Here is a 27,516-nt window from a genome sequence, read left to right on the forward strand (position 1 = left end):
TAGTCCAAAGCGACTTACAGTCATGGAACTAGACTATAGTAACAGTCTACCAACTGAGCTACAGAAGGGTAACTAGACTGTAGTAACAGAATGGAACTAGACTATAGTAACAGCATGGAACTAGACTATAGTAACAGCATGGAACTAGACTATAGTAAGTAACAGCATGGAACTAGACTATAGTAACAGCATGGAACTAGACTATAGTAACAGCATGGAACTAGACTATAGTAACAGCATGGAACTAGACTATGGAAGTAACTATAGTAACAACATGGAACTAGACTATAGTAACAACATGGAACTAGACTATAGTAACAGCATGGAACTAGACTATAGTAACAGCATGGAACTAGACTATAGTAACAGCATGGAACTAGACTATAGTAACTAGACTATAGTAACAGCATGGAACTAGACTATAGTAACAGTGGAACTAGACTATAGTAACAGCGTGGAACTAGACTATAGTAACAGCATGGAACTAGACTATAGTAACAGCATGGAACTAGACTATAGTAACAGCATGGAACTAGACTATAGTAACAGCATGGAACTAGACTATAGTAACAGTGGAACTAGACTATAGTAATGGAACTAGACTATAGTAGCGTGGAACTAGACTATAGTAACAGACTATAGTAACAGCATGGAACTAGACTATAGTAACAGTAACATGGAACTAGACTACAGTAACAGCGTGGAACTAGACTATAGTAACAGTAGACTATAGTAACAGCGTGGAACTAGACTATAGTAACTATAGTAGCATGGAACTAGACTATAGTAACAGCATGGAACTAGACTATAGTAACTATAGTAGCATGGAGCATGGACTATAGTAACAGCATGGAACTAGACTATAGTAACAGCATGGAACTAGACAAGTAGTGGAACTATAGTAACATGGAACTAGACTATAGTAACTATAGTAACATGGAACTAACCTATAGTAACAACATGGAACTAGACTATAGTAACAGTATGGAACTAGACTAGTAACAGCATGGAACTAGACTATAGTAACTATAGTAACATGGAACTAAACTATAGTAACAACATGGAATAGACTATAGTAGACTATAGTAACAGTGTGGAACTAGACTATAGTAACAGCGTGGAACTAGACTATAGTAACAGCGTGGAACTAGACTATAGTAACAGCATGGAACTAGACTATAGTAACAGCATGGAACTAGACTATAGTAACAGCATGGAACTAGACTATAGTAACAGCATGGAACTAGACTATAGTAACAGCATGGAACTAAACTATAGTAACAGCATGGAACTAAACTATAGTAACAGTATGGAACTAGACTATAGTAACAACATGGAACTAGGCCATAGTAATAACATGGAACAAGACTATAGTAACATGGATTAGACTATAGTAACAACATGGAACTAGACTATAGTAACTATAGTAACTAGACAATAGTAACAGGATGGAACTAGACTATAGTAACAACATGGAACTAGACTATAGTAACAACATGGAACTAGACTATAGTAACAACATGGAACTAGACAATAGTAACTATAGTAACATGGAACAAGACTTTAGTAACTATAGTAACATGGAACAGACTATGTAACTAGACTATAGTAACAGCATGGAACTAGACTATAGTAACAGTATGGAACTAGACTATAGTAACAGCATGGAACTAGTATGGAACTAGACTATAGTAACAGTATGGAACTAGACTATAGTAACAGTATGGAACTAGACTATAGTAACAGCATGGAACTAGACAATAGTAACTATAGTAACATGGAACAAGACTATAGTAACTATAGTAACATGGAACTAGACTATAGTAACAGCGTGGAACTAGACTATAGTAACAGCATGGAACTAGACTATAGTAACAGCATGGAACTAGACTATAGTAACAGCGTGGAACTAGACTATAGTAACTATAGTAGCATGGAACTAGACTATAGTAATTATGGAACTAGACTATAGTAATGGAACTAGACTAGTAGTAGCATGGAACTAGACTATAGTAACTAGCATGGAACTAGACTATAGTAACAGCATGGAACTAGACTATAGTAACTATAGTAGCATGGAACTAGACTATAGTAACAGCATGGTGGAACTAGACTATAGTAACAGCGTGGAACTAGACTATAGTAACAGCATGGAACTAGACTATAGTAACTATAGTAACATGGAACTAGACTATAGTAACAGTGGAACTAGACTATAGTAATTATAGTAGCATGGAACTAGACTATAGTAACTGCATGGAACTAGACTATAGTAACAGCATGGAACTAGACTATAGTAACTATAGTAACATGGAACTAGACTATAGTAACAGCATGGAACTAGACTATAGTAACAGCATGGAACTAGACTATAGTGGAACAGACTATAGTAACATGGAACTAGACTATAGTAACAGCATGGAACTAGACTATAGTAACTATAGTAACATGGAACAAGACTTTAGTAGCTATAGTAACATGGAACTAGTCTATAGTAACAGCATGGAACTAGTCTATAGTAACAGTATGGAACTAGACTATAGTAACAGTATGGAACTAGACTATAGTAACAGTATGGAACTAGACTATAGTAACAGTATGGAACTAGACTATAGTAACAGTATGGAACTAGAATATAGTAACAGTATGGAACTAGACTATAGTAACAGTATGGAACTAGACTATAGTAACAGTATGGAACTAGACTATAGTAACAGTATGGAACTAGACTATAGTAACAACATGGAACTAGGCTATAGTAATAACATGGAACAAGACTATAGTAACATGGATTACATTTACATTTAAGTCATTATTAGACCATAGTAACAGCATGGAACTAGACTATAGTAACAGCATGGAACTAGACTATAGTAACAGCATGGAACTAGACTATAGTAACAGCATGGAACTAGACTATAGTAACAGTATGGAACTAGACTATAGTAACAGTATGGAACTAGAATATAGTAACAGTATGGAACTAGACTATAGTAACAGCATGGAACTAGACTATAGTAACACTATAGTAACATGGAACTAGACTATAGTAACAGCATGGAACTAGACTATAGTAACAGCATGGAACTAGACTATAGTAACAGCATGGAACTAGACTATAGTAACAGCATGGAACTAGACTATAGTAACAGCATGGAACTAGACTATAGTAACAGCATGGAACTAGACAATAGTAACAGCATGGAACTAGACTATAGTAACAGCATGGAACTAAACTATAGTAACAGTATGGAACTAGACTATAGTAACAGTATGGAAAAAGACTATAGTAATAGCATGGAACTAGACTATAGTAATAACATGGAACTAGACTATAGTAATAACATGGAAATAGACTATAGTAACAGCATGGAACTAGACTATAGTAACAGCATGGAACTAGACTATAGTAACAGCATGGAACTAGACTATAGTAACAGCATGGAACTAGACTATAGTAACAGCATGGAACTAGACTATAGTAACAGCATGGAACTAGACTATAGTAACAGTATGGAACTAGACTATAGTAACAGTATGGAACTAGACTATAGTAATAGCATGGAACTAGACTATAGTAATAACATGGAACTAGACTATAGTAATAACATGGAAATAGACTATAGTAACAACATGGACTGAGACTATAGTAACTATAGTAACATGGAACTAGACTATAGTAACAGCATGGAACTAGACTATAGTAACAGCATGGAACTATACCATAGTAACAGCATGGAACTAGACTATAGTAACAGCATGGAACTAGACTATAGTAACAGCATGGAACTAGACTATGGTAACTATAGTAACAACATGGAACTAGACTATAGTAACTATAGTAACATGGAACTAGACTATAGTAACAGCATGGAACTAGTCTATAGTAACAGCATGGAACTAGACTATAGTAACAGCATGGAACTAGACTATAGTAACAGCATGGAACTAAACTATAGTAACAGTATGGAACTAAACTATAGTAACAGTATGGAACTAGACTATAGTAACAGTATGGAACTAGACTATAGTAACAGTATGGAACTAGACTATAGTAATAGCATGGAACTAGACTATAGTAATAACATGGAACTAGACTATAGTAATAACATGGAAATAGACTATAGTAACAGCATGGAACTAGACTATAGTAACAGCATGGAACTAGACTACAGTAACAACATGGAACTTGACTATAGTAACAACATGGACTGAGACTATAGTAACAACATGGAACTAGACTATAGTAACTATAGTAACATGGAACTAGACTATAGTAACAGTGTGGAACTAGACTATAGTAACAGCATGGAACTAGACTATAGTAACAGCATGGAACTAGACTATAGTAACAGTATGGAACTAGACTATAGTAACAGCATGGAACTATACCATAGTAACAGCATGGAACTAGACTATAGTAACAGCATGGAACTAGACTATAGTAACAGCATGGAACTAGACTATGGTAACTATAGTAACAACATGGAACTAGACTATAGTAACTATAGTAACATGGAACTAGACTATAGTAACAGCATGGAACTAGACTATAGTAACAGCATGGAACTAGACTATAGTAACAGCATGGAACTAGACTATAGTAACAGCATGGAACTAAACTATAGTAACAGTATGGAACTAGACTATAGTAACAGTATGGAACTAGACTATAGTAATAGCATGGAACTAGACTATAGTAATAACATGGAACTAGACTATAGTAACAGCGTGGAACTAGACTATAGTAACAGCGTGGAACTAGACTATAGTAACTATAGTAGCATGGAACTAGACTATAGTAACAGCGTGGAACTAGACTATAGTAACTATAGTAGCATGGAACTAGACTATAGTAACAGCATGGAACTAGACTATAGTAACAGCATGGAACTAGACTATAGTAACAGCATGGAACTAGACTATGGTAACTATAGTAACAACATGGAACTAGACTATAGTAACTATAGTAACATGGAACTAGACTATAGTAACTGCATGGAACTATACCATAGTAACAGCATGGAACTAGACTATAGTAACAGCATGGAACTAGACTATAGTAACAGCATGGAACTAGACTATAGTAACAGCATGGAACTAGACTATAGTAACAGCATGGAACTAGACTATAGTAACAGCATGGAACTAAACTATAGTAACAGCATGGAACTAAACTATAGTAACAGTATGGAACTAGACTATAGTAACAGTATGGAACTAGACTATAGTAATAGCATGGAACTAGACTATAGTAATAACATGGAACTAGACTATAGTAACAGCGTGGAACTAGACTATAGTAACAGCGTGGAACTAGACTATAGTAACTATAGTAGCATGGAACTAGACTATAGTAACAGCGTGGAACTAGACTATAGTAACTATAGTAGCATGGAACTAGACTATAGTAACTGCATGGAACTAGACATAGTACTAGACTATAGTAACAGCAGAACTAGACTATAGTAACAGCATGGAACTAGACTATAGTAACAGCATGGAACTAGACTATAGTAACAGCATGGAACTAGACTATAGTAACTATAGTAACATGGAACTAGACTATAGTAACTATAGTAACATGGAACTAGACTATAGTAACAACATGGAACTAGACTATAGTAACAGCATGGAACTAGACTAGTAACAGCATGGAACTAGACTATAGTAACTAGTAGCATGGAACTAGACTATAGTAACAGCATGGAACTAGACTAGAACTATAGTAACAGCATGGAACTAGACTATAGTAACAGCATGGAACTAGACTATAGTAACAGTATGGAACTAGACTATAGTAACAGCATGGAACTAGACTATAGTATAGTGGAACTAGACTATAGAACTAGACTATAGTAACATGGAACTAACTATAGTAACAGCGTGGAACTAGACTATAGTAACAGCGTGGAACTAGACTATAGTAGTAGCATGGAACTAGACTATAGTAACAGCGTGGAACTAGACTATAGTAACTATAGTAGCATGGAACTAGACTATAGTAACTGCATGGAACTAGACAATAGTAACTATAGTAACATGGAACTAGACTATAGTAACAGCGTGTAACTAGACTATAGTAACAGCGTGGAACTAGACTATAGTAACAGCATGGAACTAGACTATAGTAACAGCATGGAACTAGACTATAGTAACAGCATGGAACTAGACTATAGTAACAGCATGGAACTAGACTATAGTAACAGCATGGAACTAGACTATAGTAACAGTATGGAACTAGACTATAGTAACAGTATGGAACTAGACTATAGTAACAGTATGGAACTAGACCATAGTAACAGCATGGAACTAGACTATAGTAACAACATGGAACTAGGCTATAGTAATAACATGGAACAAGACTATAGTAACATGGATTACATTTACATTTAAGTCATTATTAGACCATAGTAACAGCATGGAACTAGACCATAGTAACAGCATGGAACTAGACTATAGTAACAGCATGGAACTAGACTATAGTAACAGCATGGAACTAGACTATAGTAACAGCATGGAACTAGACTATAGTAACAGCATGGAACTAGACTATAGTAACAGCATGGAACTAGACTATAGTAACAGCATGGAACTAGACTATAGTAACAGCATGGAACTAGACTATAGTAACAGTATGGAACTAGACTATAGTAACAGTATGGAACTAGACTATAGTAACAGTATGGAACTAGACTATAGTAACAACATGGAACTAGGCTATAGTAATAACATGGAACAAGACTATAGTAACATGGATTACATTTACATTTAAGTCATTATTAGACCATAGTAACAGCATGGAACTAGACCATAGTAACAGCATGGAACTAGACTATAGTAACAGCATGGAACTAGACTATAGTAACAGCGTGGAACTAGACTATAGTAACTATAGTAGCATGGAACTAGACTATAGTAACTGCATGGAACTAGACTATAGTAACAGCATGGAACTAGACAATAGTAACTATAGTAACATGGAACTAGACTATAGTAACAGCGTGTAACTAGACTATAGTAACAGCATGGAACTAGACTATAGTAACAGCATGGAACTAGACTATAGTAACAGCATGGAACTAGACTACAGTAACAACATGGAACTAGATATAGTAACAACATGGAACTAGACAATAGTAACAACATGGAAGTAGACTATGGTAACTATAGTAACATGGAACTAGACTACAGTAACAGCGTGGAACTAGACTATAGTAAAATCATGGAACTAGACTATAGTAACAGCATGGAACTAGACTATAGTAACAGCATGGAACTAGACTATAGTAACAGCATGGAACTAGACTATAGTAACAGCATGGAACTAGACTATAGTAACAGCATGGAACTAGACTATAGTAACAGCATGGAACTAGTCTATAGTAACAGCATGGAACTAGACTATAGTAACAGCATGGAACTAGACTATAGTAACAGCATGGAACTAAACTATAGTAACAGCATGGAACTAAACTATAGTAACAGTATGGAACTAGACTATAGTAACAGTATGGAACTAGACTATAGTAATAGCATGGAACTAGACTATAGTAATAACATGGAACTAGACTATAGTAACAGTAACTATAGTAACAGCGTGGAACTAGACTATAGTAACTATAGTAACAGCATGGAACTAGACTATAGTAACAGCGTGGAACTAGACTAGTATGGAACTAACTATAGTAGCTATGGAACTAGACATGGAATAGACTATAGTAACTGCATGGAACTAGACTATAGTAACTATAGTAGCATGGAACTAGACTATAGTAACTGCATGGAACTATACTATAGTAACAGCATGGAACTAGACTATAGTAACAGCATGGAACTAGACTATAGTAACAGCATGGAACTAGACTATGGTAACTATAGTAACAACATGGAACTAGACTATAGTAACTATAGTAACATGGAACTAGACTATAGTAACTATAGTAACATGGAACTAGACTATAGTAACAGCATGGAACTAGACTATAGTAACAGCATGGAACTAGACTATAGTTACAGCATGGAACTAGACTATAGTAACAGCATGGAACTAGACTATAGTAACAGCATGGAACTAGACTATAGTAACAGTATGGAACTAGACTATAGTAATAGCATGGAACTAGACTATAGTAATAACATGGAACTAGACTATAGTAACAGCGTGGAACTAGACTATAGTAACAGCGTGGAACTAGACTATAGTAACTATAGTAGCATGGAACTAGACTATAGTAACAGCGTGGAACTAGACTATAGTAACTATAGTAGCATGGAACTAGACTATAGTAACTGCATGGAACTAGACAATAGTAACTATAGTAACATGGAACTAGACTATAGTAACTATAGTAACAGGAACTAGACTATAGTAACAGCATGGAACTAGACTATAGTAACAGCATGGAACTAGACTATAGTAACAGCATGGAACTAGACTATAGTAACAGCATGGAACTAGACTATAGTAACAGCATGGAACTAGACTAGTAACAGCATGGAACTAGACTAGCATGGAACTAGACTATAGTAACAGTATGGAACTAGACTATAGTAACAGTATGGAACTAGACTATAGTAACAGTATGGAACTAGACTATAGTAACAGCATGGAACTAGACTATAGTAACAACATGGAACTAGGCTATAGTAATAACATGGAACAAGACTATAGTAACATGGATTACATTTACATTTAAGTCATTATTAGACCATAGTAACAGCATGGAACTAGACCATAGTAACAGCATGGAACTAGACTATAGTAACAGCATGGAACTAGACTATAGTAACAGCATGGAACTAGACTATAGTAACAGCATGGAACTAGACTATAGTAACAGCATGGAACTAGACTATAGTAACAGCATGGAACTAGACTATAGTAACAGTATGGAACTAGACTATAGTAACAGTATGGAACTAGACTATAGTAACAGTATGGAACTAGACTATAGTAACAGTATGGAACTAGACTATAGTAACAACATGGAACTAGGCTATAGTAATAACATGGAACAAGACTATAGTAACATGGATTACATTTACATTTAAGTCATTATTAGACCATAGTAACAGCATGGAACTAGACCATAGTAACAGCATGGAACTAGACTATAGTAACAGCATGGAACTAGACTATAGTAACAGCGTGGAACTAGACTATAGTAACTATAGTAGCATGGAACTAGACTATATCAACTGCATGGAACTAGACAATAGTAACAGCATGGAACTAGACAATAGTAACTATAGTAACATGGAACAAGACTATAGTAACAGCGTGGAACTAGACTATAGTAACAGCATGGAACTAGACTATAGTAACAGCATGGAACTAGACTATAGTAACAGCATGGAACTAGACTACAGTAACAACATGGAACTAGACAATAGTAACAACATGGAACTAGACAATAGTAACAACATGGAAGTAGACTATGGTAACTATAGTAACATGGAACTAGACTACAGTAACAGCGTGGAACTAGACTATAGTAAAATCATGGAACTAGACTATAGTAACAGCATGGAACTAGACTATAGTAATAATAATAATAATAATAACTGCCATTTAGCAGACGCTTTTATCCAAAGCGACTTACAGTCATGTGTGCATACATTCTACGTATGGGTGGTCCCGGGAATCGAACCCACTACCCTGGCGTTAGAAGCGCCATGCTCTACCAACTGAGCTACAGAAGGACCATGTAACTAGACTGTAGTAACAGAATGGAACTAGACTATAGTAACAGCATGGAACTAGACTATAGTAACAGCATGGAACTAGACTATAGTAACAGCATGGAACTAGACTATAGTAACAGCATGGAAGACTATAGTAACAGCATGGAAGACTATAGTAACAGCATGGAACTAGACTATAGTAACAGCATGGAACTAGACTATAGTAACTATAGTAACATGGAACTAGACTACAGTAACAACATGGAACTAAACTATAGTAACAACATGGAATAGACTATAGTAACAGCGTGGAACTAGACTATAGTAACAGCGTGGAACTAGACTATAGTAACAGCGTGGAACTAGACTATAGTAACAGCGTGGAACTAGACTATAGTAACAGCGTGGAACTAGACTATAGTAACAGCGTGGAACTAGACTATAGTAACAGCGTGGAACTAACTATAGTAACAGCGTGGAGACTATAGTAACAGCGTGGAACTAGACTATAGTAACAGCGTGGAACTAGACTATAGTAACTATAGTAGCATGGAACTAGACTATAGTAACAGCGTGGAACTAGACTATAGTAATTATAGTAGCATGGAACTAGACTATAGTAACTGCATGGAACTAGACTATAGTAACAGCGTGGAACTAGACTATAGTAACTATAGTAGCATGGAACTAGACTATAGTAACAGCGTGGAACTAGACTATAGTAACAGCGTGGAACTAGACTATAGTAACAGACTATAGTGGAACTAGACAATAGTAACTATAGTAACATGGAACTAGACTATAGTAACTATAGTAACAGCATGGAACTAGACTATAGTAACAGCATGGAACTAGACTATAGTAACAGCATGGAACTAGACTATAGTAACAGCGTGGAACTAGACTATAGTAACAGCATGGAACTAGACTATAGTAACTATAGTAACATGGAACAAGACTTTAGTAGCTATAGTAACATGGAAACTATAGTAACAGCATGGAACTAGACTATAGTAGTAGACTATAGTAACAGTATGGAACTAGACTATAGTAACAGTATGGAACTAGACTATAGTAACAACATGGAACTAGGCTATAGTAATAACATGGAACAAGACTATAGTAACATGGATTACATTTACATTTAAGTCATTATTAGACCATAGTAACAGCATGGAACTAGACTATAGTAACAGCATGGAACTAGACTATAGTAACAGCATGGAACTAGACTATAGTAACAGCATGGAACTATACCATAGTAAGAGCGTGGAACTAGACTACAGTAACAGCGTGGAACTAGACTATAGTAACAGCGTGGAACTAGACTATAGTAACAGCGTGGAACTAGACTATAGTAACAGCGTGGAACTAGACTATAGTAACAGCGTGGAACTAGACTATAGTAACTATAGTAGCATGGAACTAGACAATAGTAACAACATGGAACTAGACTATAGTAACAACATGGAAGTAGACTATGGTAACTATAGTAACAACATGGAACTAGACTATAGTAACAGCATGGAACTAGACTATAGTAACAGGATGGAACTAGTCGATAGTAACAGCATGGAACTAGACTATCGTAACAGCATGGAACTAGACTATCGTAACAGCATGGAACTAGACTATCGTAACAGCATGGAACTAGACTATCGTAACAGCATGGAACTAGACTATAGTAACAGCATGGAACTAGACTATAGTAACAGCATGGAACTAAACTATAGTAACAGTATGGAACTAGACTATAGTAACAGTATGGAACTAGACTATAGTAATAACGTGGAAATAGACTATAGTAACAACGTGGAACTAGACTATAGTAACAGCGTGGAACTAGACTATAGTAACAGCATGGAACTAGACTATAGTAACAGCATGGAACTAGACTATAGTAACAGCATGGAACTAGACTATAGTAACAGCATGGAACTAGACTATAGTAACAGCATGGAACTAGACTACAGTAACAGCATGGAACTAGACTACAGTAACAACATGGAACTAGACAATAGTAACAACATGGAACTAGACTATAGTAACAACATGGAAGTAGACTATGGAAGTAGACTATGGTAACTATAGTAACATGGAACTAGACTACAGTAACAGCGTGGAACTAGACTATAGTAAAATCATGGAACTAGACTATAGTAACAGCATGGAACTAGACTATAGTAATAATAATAATAAATGCCATTTAGCAGACGCTTTTAGACTTACAGTCATGTGTGCATACATTCTACGTATGGGTGGTCCCGGAATCGAACCCACTACCCTGGAACATGCTCTACCAACTGAGCTACAGAAGGACCATGTAACTAGACTGTAGTAACAGCATGGAACTAGACTATAGTAACAGCATGGAACTAGACTATAGTAACAGCATGGAACTAGACTATAGTAACAGCATGGAACTAGACTATAGTAACAGCATGGAACTAGACTATAGTAACAGCATGGAACTAGACTATAGTAAGAGCGTGGAACTAGACTACAGTAAGAGCGTGGAACTAGACTACAGTAACAGCGTGGAACTAGACTATAGTAACAGCTAGACTATAGTAACAGCGTGGAACTAGACTATAGTAACAGCGTGGAACTAGACTATAGTAACAGCGTGGAACTAGACTATAGTAACTATAGTAGCATGGAACTAGACTATAGTAACAGCGTGGAACTAGACTATAGTAACAGCGTGGAACTAGACTATAGTAACTATAGTAACATGGAACTAGACTATAGTAACAGCGTGGAACTAGACTATAGTAACAGCGTGGAACTAGACTATAGTAACAGTGGAACTAGACTATAGTAACAGCATGGAACTAGACTATAGTAACAGCATGGAACTAGACTATAGTAACAGCATGGAACTAGACTATAGTAACTATAGTAACATGGAACAAGACTTTAGTAGCTATAGTAACATGGAACTAGTCAATAGTAACAGCATGGAACTAGTCTATAGTAACAGCATGGAACTAGACTATAGTAACAGTATGGAACTAGACTATAGTAACAGTATGGAACTAGACTATAGTAACAACATGAACTAGAACTAGGCCATAGTAATAACATGGAACAAGACTATAGTAACATGGATTAGACTATAGTAACAACATGGAACTAGACTATAGTAACATGGATTAGACTATAGTAACAACATGGAACTAGACTATAGTAACTATAGTAACTAGACAATAGTAACAGGATGGAACTAGACTATAGTAACAACATGGAACTAGACTATAGTAACAACATGGAACTAGACTATAGTAACAACATGGAACTAGACAATAGTAACTATAGTAACATGGAACAAGACTTTAGTAACTATAGTAACATGGAACACGACTATAGTAACATGGAACACGACTATAGTAATAGCATGGAACTAGACTATAGTAACAGTATGGAACTAGACTATAGTAACAGTATGGAACTAGACTATAGTAACAGTATGGAACTAGACTATAGTAACAGTATGGAACTAGACTATAGTAACAGCATGGAACTAGACAATAGTAACTATAGTAACATGGAACAAGACTATAGTAACTATAGTAACATGGAAACATGGAACTAGACTATAGTAACAGAACTAGACTATAGTAACAGCATGGAACTAGACTATAGTAACAGCATGGAACTAGACTATAGTAACAGCATGGAACTAGACTATAGTAACAGCATGGAACTAGACTATAGTAACAGCATGGAACTAGACTATAGTAACAGCATGGAACTAGACTATAGTAACAGCATGGAACTAGACTACAGTAACAGCATGGAACTAGACTATAGTAACAGCATGGAACTAGACTATAGTAACAGCATGGAACTAGACTATAGTAACTATAGTAACATGGAACTAGACTACAGTAACAACATGGAACTAGACAATAGTAACAACATGGAACTAGACTATAGTAACAACATGGAAGTAGACTATGGTAACTATAGTAACAACATGGAACTAGACTATAGTAACAGCATGGAACTAGACTATAGTAACAGGATGGAACTAGTCGATAGTAACAGCATGGAACTAGACTATCGTAACAGCATGGAACTAGACTATAGTAACAGCATGGAACTAGACTATAGTAACAGTAACAGCATGGAACTAAACTATAGTAACAGTATGGAACTAGACTATAGTAACAGTATGGAACTAGACTATAGTAATAACATGGAACTAGACTATAGTAATAGACATGGAAATAGACTATAGTAACAACATGGAACTAGACTATAGTAACAACATGGAACTAGACTATAGTAACAGCATGGAACTAGACTATAGAACTAGACTATAGTAACAGCATGGAACTAGACTATAGTAACAGCATGGAACTAGACTACAGTAACAGACATAAACTGGAACTAATAGTAACATGGAACTAGACTACAGTAACAACATGGAACTAGACAATAGTAACAACATGGAACTAGACTATAGTAACAACATGGAAGTAGACTATGGTAACTATAGTAACAACATGGAACTAGACTATAGTAACAGCATGGAACTAGACTATAGTAACAGGATGGAACTAGTCGATAGTAACAGCATGGAACTAGACTATCTATAGTAACAGCATGGAACTAGACTATAGTAACAGCATGGAACTAGACTATAGTAACAGCATGGAACTAAACTATAGTAACTATAGTATGGAACTAGACTATAGTAACAGTATGGAACTAGACTATAGTAATAACATGGAACTAGACTATAGTAATAACATGGAACTAGAATAGACTATAGTAAGTAACATGGAACTAGACTATAGTAACAACATGGAACTAGACTATAGTAACAGCGTGGAACTAGACTATAGTAACAGCATGGAACTAGACTATAGTAACAGCATGGAACTAGACTACAGTAACAGCATGGAACTAGACTACAGTAACAGCATGGAACTAGACTACAGTAACAGCATGGAACTAGACAATAGTAACAACATGGAACTAGACTATAGTAACAACATGGAAGTAGACTATGGTAACTATAGTAAAATGGAACTAGACTACAGTAACAGCGTGGAACTAGACTATAGTAAAATCATGGAACTAGACTATAGTAACAGCATGGAACTAGACTATAGTAATAATAATAATAATAATAAATGCTATAGTAAGCATTTAGCAGACGCTTTTATCCAAAGCGACTTACAGTCATGTGTGCATACATTCTACATATGGGTGGTCCCGGGAATCGAACCCACTACCCTGGCGTTACAAGCGCCATGCTCTACCAACTGAGCTACAGAAGGACCATGTGGAACTAGACTATAGTAACAGCGTGGAACTAGACTAGTAGTGGAACTAGACTACAGTAACAGCGTGGAACTAGACTACAGTAACAGCGTGGAACTAGACTATAGTAACAGCGTGGAACTAGACTATAGTAACAGCGTGGAACTAGACTATAGTAACAGCGTGGAACTAGACTATAGTAACAGCGTGGAACTAGACTATAGTAACAGCGTGGAACTAGACTATAGTAACAGCGTGGAACTAGACTATAGTAACTATAGTAGCATGGAACTAGACTATAGTAACAGCGTGGAACTAGACTATAGTAATTATAGTAGCATGGAACTAGACTATAGTAACTGCATGGAACTAGACTATAGTAACAGCGTGGAACTAGACTATAGTAACTATAGTAGCATGGAACTAGACTATAGTAACAGCGTGGAACTAGACTATAGTAACAGCGTGGAACTAGACTATAGTAACAGCGTGGAACTAGACTATAGTAACTATAGTAACATGGAACTAGACTATAGTAACAGCGTGGAACTAGACTATAGTAACAGCATGGAACTAGACTATAGTAACAGCGTGGAACTAGACTATAGTAACAGCATGGAACTAGACTATAGTAACTATAGTAACATGGAACAAGACTTTAGTAGCTATAGTAACATGGAACTAGTCTATAGTAACAGCATGGAACTAGTCTATAGTAACAGCATGGAACTAGACTATAGTAACAGTATGGAACTAGACTATGGAACTGGAACTAGACTATATAACAGTATGGAACTAACTATAGTAACATGGAACTAGACTATAGTAACAGTATGGAACTAGACTATAGTAACAGCATGGAACTAGACTATAGTAACAGCGTGGAACTAGACTATAGTAACAGCATGGAACTAGACTATAGTAACTATAGTAACATGGAACAAGACTTTAGTAGCTATAGTAACATGGAACTAGACTATAGTAACAGCGTGGAACTAGACTATAGTAACAGCGTGGAACTAGACTATAGTAACTATAGTAGCATGGAACTAGACTATAGTAACTATAGTAGCATGGAACTAGACAATAGTAACAACATGGAACTAGACTATAGTAACAACATGGAACTAGACTATAGTAACAACATGGAAGTAGACTATGGTAACTATAGTAACAACATGGAACTAGACTATAGTAACAGCATGGAACTAGACTATAGTAACAGAATGGAACTAGTCGATAGTAACAGCATGGAACTAGACTATCGTAACAGCATGGAACTAGACTATCGTAACAGCATGGAACTAGACTATCGTAACAGCATGGAACTAGACTATCGTAACAGCATGGAACTAGACTATCGTAACAGCATGGAACTAGACTATCGTAACAGCATGGAACTAGACTATAGTAACAGCATGGAACTAGACTATAGTAACAGCATGGAACTAGACTATAGTAACAGCATGGAACTAGACTACAGTAACAGCATGGAACTAGACTACAGTAACAACATGGAACTAGACAATAGTAACAACATGGAACTAGACTATAGTAACAACATGGAAGTAGACTATGGTAACTATAGTAACATGGAACTAGACTACAGTAACAGCGTGGAACTAGACTATAGTAAAATCATGGAACTAGACTATAGTAACAGCATGGAACTAGACTATAGTAACAGCATGGAACTAGACTACAGTAACAGCATGGAACTAGACTACAGTAACAACATGGAACTAGACAATAGTAACAACATGGAACTAGACTATAGTAACAACATGGAAGTAGACTATGGTAACTATAGTAACATGGAACTAGACTACAGTAACAGCGTGGAACTAGACTATAGTAAAATCATGGAACTAGACTATAGTAACAGCATGGAACTAGACTATAGTAATAATAATAATAAATGCCATTTAGCAGACGCTTTTATCCAAAGCGACTTACAGTCATGTGTGCATACATTCTACGTATGGGTGGTCCCGGGAATCGAACCCACTACCCTGGCGTTACAAGCGCCATGCTCTACCAACTGAGCTACAGAAGGACCATGTAACTAGACTGTAGTAACAGCGTGGAACTAGACTATAGTAACAGCATGGAACTAGACTATAGTAACAGCATGGAACTAGACTATAGTAACAGCATGGAACTAGACTATAGTAACAGCATGGAACTAGACTATAGTAACAGCATGGAACTAGACTATAGTAAGAGCGTGGAACTAGACTACAGTAAGAGCGTGGAACTAGACTACAGTAACAGCGTGGAACTAGACTATAGTAACAGCGTGGAACTAGACTATAGTAACAGCGTGGAACTAGACTATAGTAACAGCGTGGAACTAGACTATAGTAACTATAGTAGCATGGAACTAGACTATAGTAACAGCGTGGAACTAGACTATAGTAACAGCGTGGAACTAGACTATAGTAACTATAGTAACATGGAACTAGACTATAGTAACAGCGTGGAACTAGACTATAGTAACAGCGTGGAACTAGACTATAGTAACAGCATGGAACTAGACTATAGTAACAGCATGGAACTAGACTATAGTAACAGCATGGAACTAGACTATAGTAACAGCATGGAACTAGACAATAGTAACTATAGTAACATGGAACAAGACTTTAGTAGCTATAGTAACATGGAACTAGTCAATAGTAACAGCATGGAACTAGTCTATAGTAACAGCATGGAACTAGACTATAGTAACAGTATGGAACTAGACTATAGTAACAGTATGGAACTAGACTATAGTAACAACATGGAACTAGGCCATAGTAATAACATGGAACAAGACTATAGTAACATGGATTAGACTATAGTAACAACATGGAACTAGACTATAGTAACATGGATTAGACTATAGTAACAACATGGAACTAGACTATAGTAACTATAGTAACTAGACAATAGTAACAGGATGGAACTAGACTATAGTAACAACATGGAACTAGACTATAGTAACAACATGGAACTAGACTATAGTAACAACATGGAACTAGACAATAGTAACTATAGTAACATGGAACAAGACTTTAGTAACTATAGTAACATGGAACACGACTATAGTAACATGGAACACGACTATAGTAATAGCATGGAACTAGACTATAGTAACAGTATGGAACTAGACTATAGTAACAGTATGGAACTAGACTATAGTAACAGTATGGAACTAGACTATAGTAACAGACTATAGTAACAGTATGGAACTAGACTATAGTAACAGCATGGAACTAGACAATAGTAACTATAGTAACATGGAACAAGACTATAGTAACTATAGTAACATGGAACTAGACTATAGTAACAGCGTGGAACTAGACTATAGTAACAGCATGGAACTAGACTATAGTAACAGCATGGAACTAGACTATAGTAACAGCATGGAACTAGACTATAGTAACAGCATGGAACTAGACTATAGTAACAGCATGGAACTAGACTACAGTAACAGCATGGAACTAGACTACAGTAACAGCATGGAACTAGACTATAGTAACAGCATGGAACTAGACTATAGTAACTATAGTAACATGGAACTAGACTACAGTAACAACATGGAACTAGACAATAGTAACAACATGGAACTAGACTATAGTAACAACATGGAAGTAGACTATGGTAACTATAGTAACAACATGGAACTAGACTATAGTAACAGCATGGAACTAGACTATAGTAACAGGATGGAACTAGTCGATAGTAACAGCATGGAACTAGACTATCGTAACAGCATGGAACTAGACTATAGTAACAGCATGGAACTAGACTATAGTAACAGCATGGAACTAAACTATAGTAACAGTATGGAACTAGACTATAGTAACAGTATGGAACTAGACTATAGTAATAACATGGAACTAGACTATAGTAATAACATGGAAATAGACTATAGTAACAACATGGAACTAGACTATAGTAACAACATGGAACTAGACTATAGTAACAGCGTGGAACTAGACTATAGTAACAGCATGGAACTAGACTATAGTAACAGCATGGAACTAGACTACAGTAACAGCATGGAACTAGACAATAGTAACATGGAACTAGACTACAGTAACAACATGGAACTAGACAATAGTAACAACATGGAACTAGACTATAGTAACAACATGGAAGTAGACTATGGTAACTATAGTAACAACATGGAACTAGACTATAGTAACAGCATGGAACTAGACTATAGTAACAGGATGGAACTAGTCGATAGTAACAGCATGGAACTAGACTATCGTAACAGCATGGAACTAGACTATAGTAACAGCATGGAACTAGACTATAGTAACAGCATGGAACTAAACTATAGTAACAGTATGGAACTAGACTATAGTAACAGTATGGAACTAGACTATAGTAATAACATGGAACTAGACTATAGTAATAACATGGAAATAGACTATAGTAACAACATGGAACTAGACTATAGTAACAACATGGAACTAGACTATAGTAACAGCGTGGAACTAGACTATAGTAACAGCATGGAACTAGACTATAGTAACAGCATGGAACTAGACTATAGTAACAGCATGGAACTAGACTACAGTAACAGCATGGAACTAGACTACAGTAACAGCATGGAACTAGACTATAGTAACAACATGGAACTAGACTATAGTAACAACATGGAAGTAGACTATGGTAACTATAGTAAAATGGAACTAGACTACAGTAACAGCGTGGAACTAGACTATAGTAAAATCATGGAACTAGACTATAGTAACAGCATGGAACTAGACTATAGTAATAATAATAATAATAATAAATGCCATTTAGCAGACGCTTTTATCCAAAGCGACTTACAGTCATGTGTGCATACATTCTACATATGGGTGGTCCCGGGAATCGAACCCACTACCCTGGCGTTACAAGCGCCATGCTCTACCAACTGAGCTACAGAAGGACCATGTAACTAGACTATAGTAACAGCGTGGAACTAGACTATAGTAACAGCGTGGAACTAGACTACAGTAACAGCGTGGAACTAGACTACAGTAACAGCGTGGAACTAGACTATAGTAACAGCGTGGAACTAGACTATAGTAACAGCGTGGAACTAGACTATAGTAACAGCGTGGAACTAGACTATAGTAACAGCGTGGAACTAGACTATAGTAACAGCGTGGAACTAGACTATAGTAACAGCGTGGAACTAGACTATAGTAACTATAGTAGCATGGAACTAGACTATAGTAACAGCGTGGAACTAGACTATAGTAATTATAGTAGCATGGAACTAGACTATAGTAACTGCATGGAACTAGACTATAGTAACAGCGTGGAACTAGACTATAGTAACTATAGTAGCATGGAACTAGACTATAGTAACAGCGTGGAACTAGACTATAGTAACAGCGTGGAACTAGACTATAGTAACAGCGTGGAACTAGACTATAGTAACTATAGTAACATGGAACTAGACTATAGTAACAGCGTGGAACTAGACTATAGTAACAGCATGGAACTAGACTATAGTAACAGCGTGGAACTAGACTATAGTAACAGCATGGAACTAGACTATAGTAACTATAGTAACATGGAACAAGACTTTAGTAGCTATAGTAACATGGAACTAGTCTATAGTAACAGCATGGAACTAGTCTATAGTAACAGTATGGAACTAGACTATAGTAACAGTATGGAACTAGACTATAGTAACAGTATGGAACTAGACTATAGTAACAGTATGGAACTAGACTATAGTAACAGTATGGAACTAGACTATAGTAACAGTATGGAACTAGACTATAGTAACAACATGGAACTAGGCTATAGTAATAACATGGAACAAGACTATAGTAACATGGATTACATTTACATTTAAGTCATTATTAGACCATAGTAACAGCATGGAACTAGACTATAGTAACAGCATGGAACTAGACTATAGTAACAGCGTGGAACTAGACTACAGTAACAGCGTGGAACTAGACTACAGTAACAGCGTGGAACTAGACTATAGTAACAGCGTGGAACTAGACTATAGTAACAGCGTGGAACTAGACTATAGTAACTATAGTAGCATGGAACTAGACTATAGTAACTATAGTAGCATGGAACTAGACAATAGTAACAACATGGAACTAGACTATAGTAACAACATGGAAGTAGACTATGGTAACTATAGTAACAACATGGAACTAGACTATAGTAACAGCATGGAACTAGACTATAGTAACAGGATGGAACTAGTCGATAGTAACAGCATGGAACTAGACTATCGTAACAGCATGGAACTAGACTATCGTAACAGCATGGAACTAGACTATCGTAACAGCATGGAACTAGACTATCGTAACAGCATGGAACTAGACTATCGTAACAGCATGGAACTAGACTATCGTAACAGCATGGAACTAGACTATAGTAACAGCATGGAACTAGACTATAGTAACAGCATGGAACTAGACTATAGTAACAGCATGGAACTAGACTACAGTAACAGCATGGAACTAGACTACAGTAACAACATGGAACTAGACAATAGTAACAACATGGAACTAGACTATAGTAACAACATGGAAGTAGACTATGGTAACTATAGTAACATGGAACTAGACTACAGTAACAGCGTGGAACTAGACTATAGTAAAATCATGGAACTAGACTATAGTAACAGCATGGAACTAGACTATAGTAATAATAATAATAAATGCCATTGGAACTTTTATAGACGACTTACAGTCATGTGTGCATACATTCTAGGTATGGGTGGTCCCGGGAATCGAACCCACTATGGAACCATGCTCTACCAACTGAGCTACAGAAGGACCATGTAACTAGACTATAGTAACAGCGTGGAACTAGACTATAGTAACAGCATGGAACTAGACTATAGTAACAGCATGGAACTAGACTATAGTAACAGCATGGAACTAGACTATAGTAAGAGCGTGGAACTAGACTATAGTAAGAGCGTGGAACTAGACTACAGTAACAGCGTGGAACTAGACTATAGTAACAGCGTGGAACTAGACTATAGTAACAGCGTGGAACTAGACTATAGTAACAGCGTGGAACTAGACTATAGTAACAGCGTGGAACTAGACAATAGTAACTATAGTAACATGGAACAAGACTTTAGTAACTATAGTAACATGGAACACGACTATAGTAACATGGAACACGACTATAGTAATAGCATGGAACTAGACTATAGTAACAGTATGGAACTAGACTATAGTAACAGTATGGAACTAGACTATAGTAACAGTATGGAACTAGACTATAGTAACAGTATGGAACTAGACTATAGTAACAGCATGGAACTAGACAATAGTAACTATAGTAACATGGAACAAGACTATAGTAACTATAGTAACATGGAACTAGACTATAGTAACAGCGTGGAACTAGACTATAGTAACAGCATGGAACTAGACTATAGTAACAGCATGGAACTAGACTATAGTAACAGCATGGAACTAGACAATACTAACTATAGTAACATGGAACAAGACTATAGTAACATGGAACAAGACTATAGTAACATGGAACAAGACTATAGTAACATGGAACTAGACTATAGTAACAACATGGAACTAGACAATAGTAACTATAGTAACATGGAACAAGACTATAGTAACTATAGTAACTATAGTAACATGTGACTAGACTATAGTAACAACATGGAACTAAACTATAGTAACAACATGGAACTAGACTATAGTAACAACATGGAACTAGACTATAGTAACTATAGTAACATGGAACTAGACTATAGTAACAGTGTGGAACTAGACTATAGTAACAGCATGGAACTAGACTATAGTAACAGCATGGAACTAGACAATACTAACTATAGTAACATGGAACAAGACTATAGTAACATGGAACAAGACTATAGTAACATGGAACTAGACTATAGTAACAACATGGAACTAGACAATAGTAACTATAGTAACATGGAACTAGACTATAGTAACAACATGGAACTAGACAATAGTAACTATAGTAACATGGAACAAGACTATAGTAACTATAGTAACTATAGTAACATGTGACTAGACTATAGTAACAACATGGAACTAAACTATAGTAACAACATAGAACTAGACTATATTAACAACATTGAACTAGACTATAGTAACTATAGTAACATGGAACTAGACTATAGTAACAGCATGGAACTAGACTATAGTAACAGTGTAGAAAAGGCCCATGGAGTTGGTGGAATACTCCTTTAATTCATTGCCATTTACTCAGCTGGGCCAGGGGCGCTTTAATTAGGTCAGGTGGAAATGTCCGACAGATCTCAACTCCATAAAAAGGAGGAAATTGCCATCGCCTGATCTCGCTGCTTTCTCTTCCTTAACTCCATCTGATCCAGAAGTTATGTGCGTCCATGAATCAACGTAAGTCCACCGACTCTTACCTTTCATCTGAATGATGAAACCCCACCTCTTTAAGGAATACCTAGGATAGGATAAGTATTCCCCCCCCCCTTTAAGATTTAGATGCACTATTGTAAAGTGACTGTTCCACTGGATGTCATAAGGTGAATGCACCAATTTGTAAGTCGCTCTGGATAAGAGCGTCTGCTAAATGACTTAAATGTAAATGTAAATGTGGTGATCGAGAGAGTGAGCCATTCAGTTATTGTTTATAGTTATCACCGCGGAGCGCGGCTTGGAGCGCAAGCTTCAAACATATTGTGTAATATGAATTGTCAATGATCACGGCCCTACAGATCCTCATAGGCCAATTACACAATTGATATGGTTCATGTGTATTGAAATTAATTATATGTACACATGAAGACTATTGAAAGCGTGAAATGAGAAACGTCATTGTTTGCTAACTGATTGACTTTGATCATGGGGATTATAGATTGGTCATACAATCACTGTTTGTATTCTATAATGATTTATGATAAATAGTTATGAGCCTAAATGACTCGCGGATGATTACTATTGACTTCTTAATGAACTGGACTGTTGAATTCCCTAACTTATGTTAATAATGACTGATATGATTTGATCTTTGATTATGAATTTGATTGTATACATGTTATTTGTTTCCTTTGTGATGCAGCACAGACTACCCAGTAAATATACCACTTTATGGTTAAAGGAATTCCTGCCTCAGTCTCATACATTCCTCTGTCACCTGACACGTGACCACCTGTTCACCTTCACTGTCAGTCATCCTACCTGTCCAGCTACCCACACAGATTCCACTAATCTTTCAAACAACATGGAACAAGACTATAGTAACATGGATTAGACTATAGTAACAACATGGAACTAGACTATAGTAACATGGATTAGACTATAGTAACAACATGGAACTAGACTATAGTAACAGTATGGAACTAGACTATAGTAATAGCATGAAACTAGACTATAGTAATAGCATGGAACTAGACTATAGTAATAACATGGAACTAGACTATAGTAATAACATGGAAATAGACTATAGTAACAACATGGAACTAGACTATAGTAACAACATGGAACTATAGTAACTATAGTAACATGGAACTAGACTATAGCAACAGCGTGGAACTAGACTATAGTAACAGCATGGAACTAGACTATAGTAACAGCATGGAACTAGACTATAGTAACAGCATGGAACTAGACTATAGTAACAACATGGAACTAGACTATAGTAACTATAGTAGCATGGAACTAGACTATAGTAACAGCGTGGAACTAGACTATAGTAACAGCGTGGAACTAGACTATAGTAACTGCATGGAACTAGACAATAGTAACTGTATGAAACTAGACTATAGTAATAGCATGGTCCTTCTGTAGCTCAGTTGGTAGAGCATGGCGCTTGTAACGCCAAGGTAGTGGGTTCGATCCCCGGGACCACCCATACGTAGAATGTATGCACACATGACTGTAAGTCGCTTTGGATAAAAGCGTCTGCTAAATGGCATGGCATGGCATGGAACTAGACATGGAACTAGACAAGAGTAATAACATGGAACAAGACTATAGTAACATGGAACTAGACTACAGTAACAGCGTGGAACTAGACTATAGTAACAGCGTGGAACTAGACTATAGTAACAGCATGGAACTAGACTATAGTAACAGCATGGAACTAGACTATAGTAACAGCATGAAACTAGACTATAGTAACAGCATAGAACTAGACTATAGTAACAGCATGGAACTAGACTACAGTAACAGCATGGGACTAGACTACAGTAACAGCATGGAACTTGACTACTGCACAAATGTGTGCCAGTACTTACTAGTGTTCATCAGGGCCCGGTTTCTCAAAACCATCTCATGGCCCAGATATCCAGTTTCCTCCTCCTCATTTCTCGATGTGACAGTCATCTCCCCCTCCTCCTCTTTAACTTCAAAAACGGCATCTTCCTCATCCTCTTCTACTTTTACTGTAACATCTTCCTCCACTCTGAACGCGTCTTCCTCTTCTTTCACTGAAACGTCTTTCTCTTCTTCTTTCACTGTAACAGCCTCACTCTCTACTTGTTTTTGTATTTTGACAGCCTCTTCCTCCTCTTTCACGACAACGTTCAGCCACATACCCTCTTTCTCCGTCCAGCAGACCTCCTCTTCTTTCTTAGGAGAGTACCTTAGTAAACTCATGGTCGGAATTGTTAGCTAGCTAGGCTAATGCGAACTTAACCAGCCCGCTAGCTGACTAATAACAACACCGTAAATATTAAATTAAATCGGATAACTTACTAGACGACAGAAGGGGGTTTAGAACATAGTGGTTAATATATACGAAAGCGTCTAAAGAGCTTTATTGGTTCGGCTATTTTGTCTAGCAAGCTACAGAGGTGTCTGGCTAACTTTTGCTGCTGTTGAAAGAAGCGTTCCGTCCACTAGAATATACGTCACACCAACAATATAACCTTAAATTCCCACACCGCCATCTGCTGACTGGAGTGGGTAATGAAGTTGAGTAAAATGTACATTTTATCTTCAGACAACAGGTTAAAGTGTAGAAAGCATTAGTTTTTACTCGCCAGTGTAACAAAACAGCGTGGTTGAAGCATTAGTAACTGGTTACCTATAAGCACAAACAGGTATGTTTTTGCGTCATTACATATTCATTCACTTATTTCCAGATATCTTCTCAACTTCCCACAATGCACTATTTCTCAATGCCATATGGAGGATGTACTCTGTGCTACAGTTTGTATGCTAGCTTGGTAGCTAGCTCAAGCTTGCAAATGTTAGCCACGCCTCATGCTTTCCATGTACCGTGTGGTTGTGTTATCTAGTGGAAACGCATTGGCATGGTAGGCTCTGGTGCCTTCTTGCCGTGGGCTCAAAACAAATGGTAAAATCATACCTGCTTGCTCCTTTTTGTTTTGTCAACTTTTCGGTAGGGAAGTTATGTTTATTCCGGAGCTACGAGGCAGTGTGTTTTGAAGTATTCACGCCCTAGAGTGTGCCGATATCACTTTATCAACAGCACTTCATCAATGACGTCTGAAACTTCATTTCATCGAACCTGATTTGTTTGGTATTGGGCTTGTTCGACACTGCAGGCGACTGGCAAATGACGGATTTTCAAATCACCTTACATCATAAATAATTACTCATTATTATTTATAAATCAGTCAGCCAATCACCATTTACTCACAATTCAGCATGGATTTCAATGCTCTCGAACATGGCCAGTGGTTTAGTAGATAACATAAAGGCTACGCCGCGCACGCTCGAGGGCGTGTGGGACGTCATCTATAATAATGTGACTCTTCTAAATTCTGTGTTGCTCAAACCTGTTGAACCTACATTACCGTTCAAAAGTTTGGGTTTAATTAGAAATGTCCTTTTTTTCCATGAACACATACATGAAATTATGTGCATAATGAATAGGAAATATAGTCAAGACTTTGACATGGTAATAAATAATGATTTATATTTGGAATAATAATTGTGTCCTTCAAACTTTGCTTTCGTCAAAGAATCCTCCATTTGCAGCAATTACAGCCTTGCAGACATTTGACATTCTAGTTGTCAATTTGTTGAGGTAATCTGAAGAGATTTCACCCAAAGCTTCCTGAAGCACCTCCAACCAATTGGATTGGCACTTCTTAAGTGTCATACCGTCAAGCTGCTCCCACAACAGCTCAATAGGGTTAAGATCAAGTGACTGTGCTGACCACTCCATTATTGACAGAATACCAGCTGACTGCTTCTTCCCTAAATAGTTATTGCACAGTTTGGAGCTGTGCTTTGGGTCATTGTCCTGTTGTAGGAGGAAATTGGCTCCAATTAAGCGCCATCTACAGGGTATGGCATTGCAAAATGGAGTGATAGCCTTCCTTCTTCAAGATCCCTTTTACCGTGTATAAATGTCCCACTTTACCACCATCAAAGCACCCCCAGACCATCACATTGACAACCACCATGCTTGACAGATGGCGTCAAGCACTCCTCCAGCATCTTTTAATTTTTTCTGCATCTCATGAATGTTCTTGTTTGTGATCCGAACACCTCAAACTGAGATTCGTTTATCAATAACACTTTTTTTCCAATCTTCCTCTGCCCAATGTCTGTGTTATTTTGCCCATCCTAATCTTTTCATTTT

At 36.8% G+C, this 27,516-nt stretch overlaps 1 protein-coding gene across 1 annotated transcript in view; it reads right to left on the reverse strand.

Moving 5' to 3' along the window:
* LOC124018187 (zinc finger protein with KRAB and SCAN domains 7-like) overlaps positions 1–26,045 on the reverse strand; it is a 39,789-nt gene extending 13,744 nt beyond the window's left edge. The window contains exon 1 of the mRNA XM_046333453.1: positions 25,196–26,045. Coding sequence (XP_046189409.1) covers positions 25,196–25,556 — 361 coding nt within the window. The 5' untranslated portion in view covers positions 25,557–26,045. The remainder of the gene's footprint in view (positions 1–25,195) is intronic.
* Between the last annotated feature and the right edge of the window lie 1,471 nt (positions 26,046–27,516).

The sequence above is a fragment of the Oncorhynchus gorbuscha genome, unplaced genomic scaffold (genome assembly GCF_021184085.1).
Source record: "Oncorhynchus gorbuscha isolate QuinsamMale2020 ecotype Even-year unplaced genomic scaffold, OgorEven_v1.0 Un_scaffold_428, whole genome shotgun sequence".
NCBI lineage: Eukaryota > Metazoa > Chordata > Actinopteri > Salmoniformes > Salmonidae > Oncorhynchus > Oncorhynchus gorbuscha.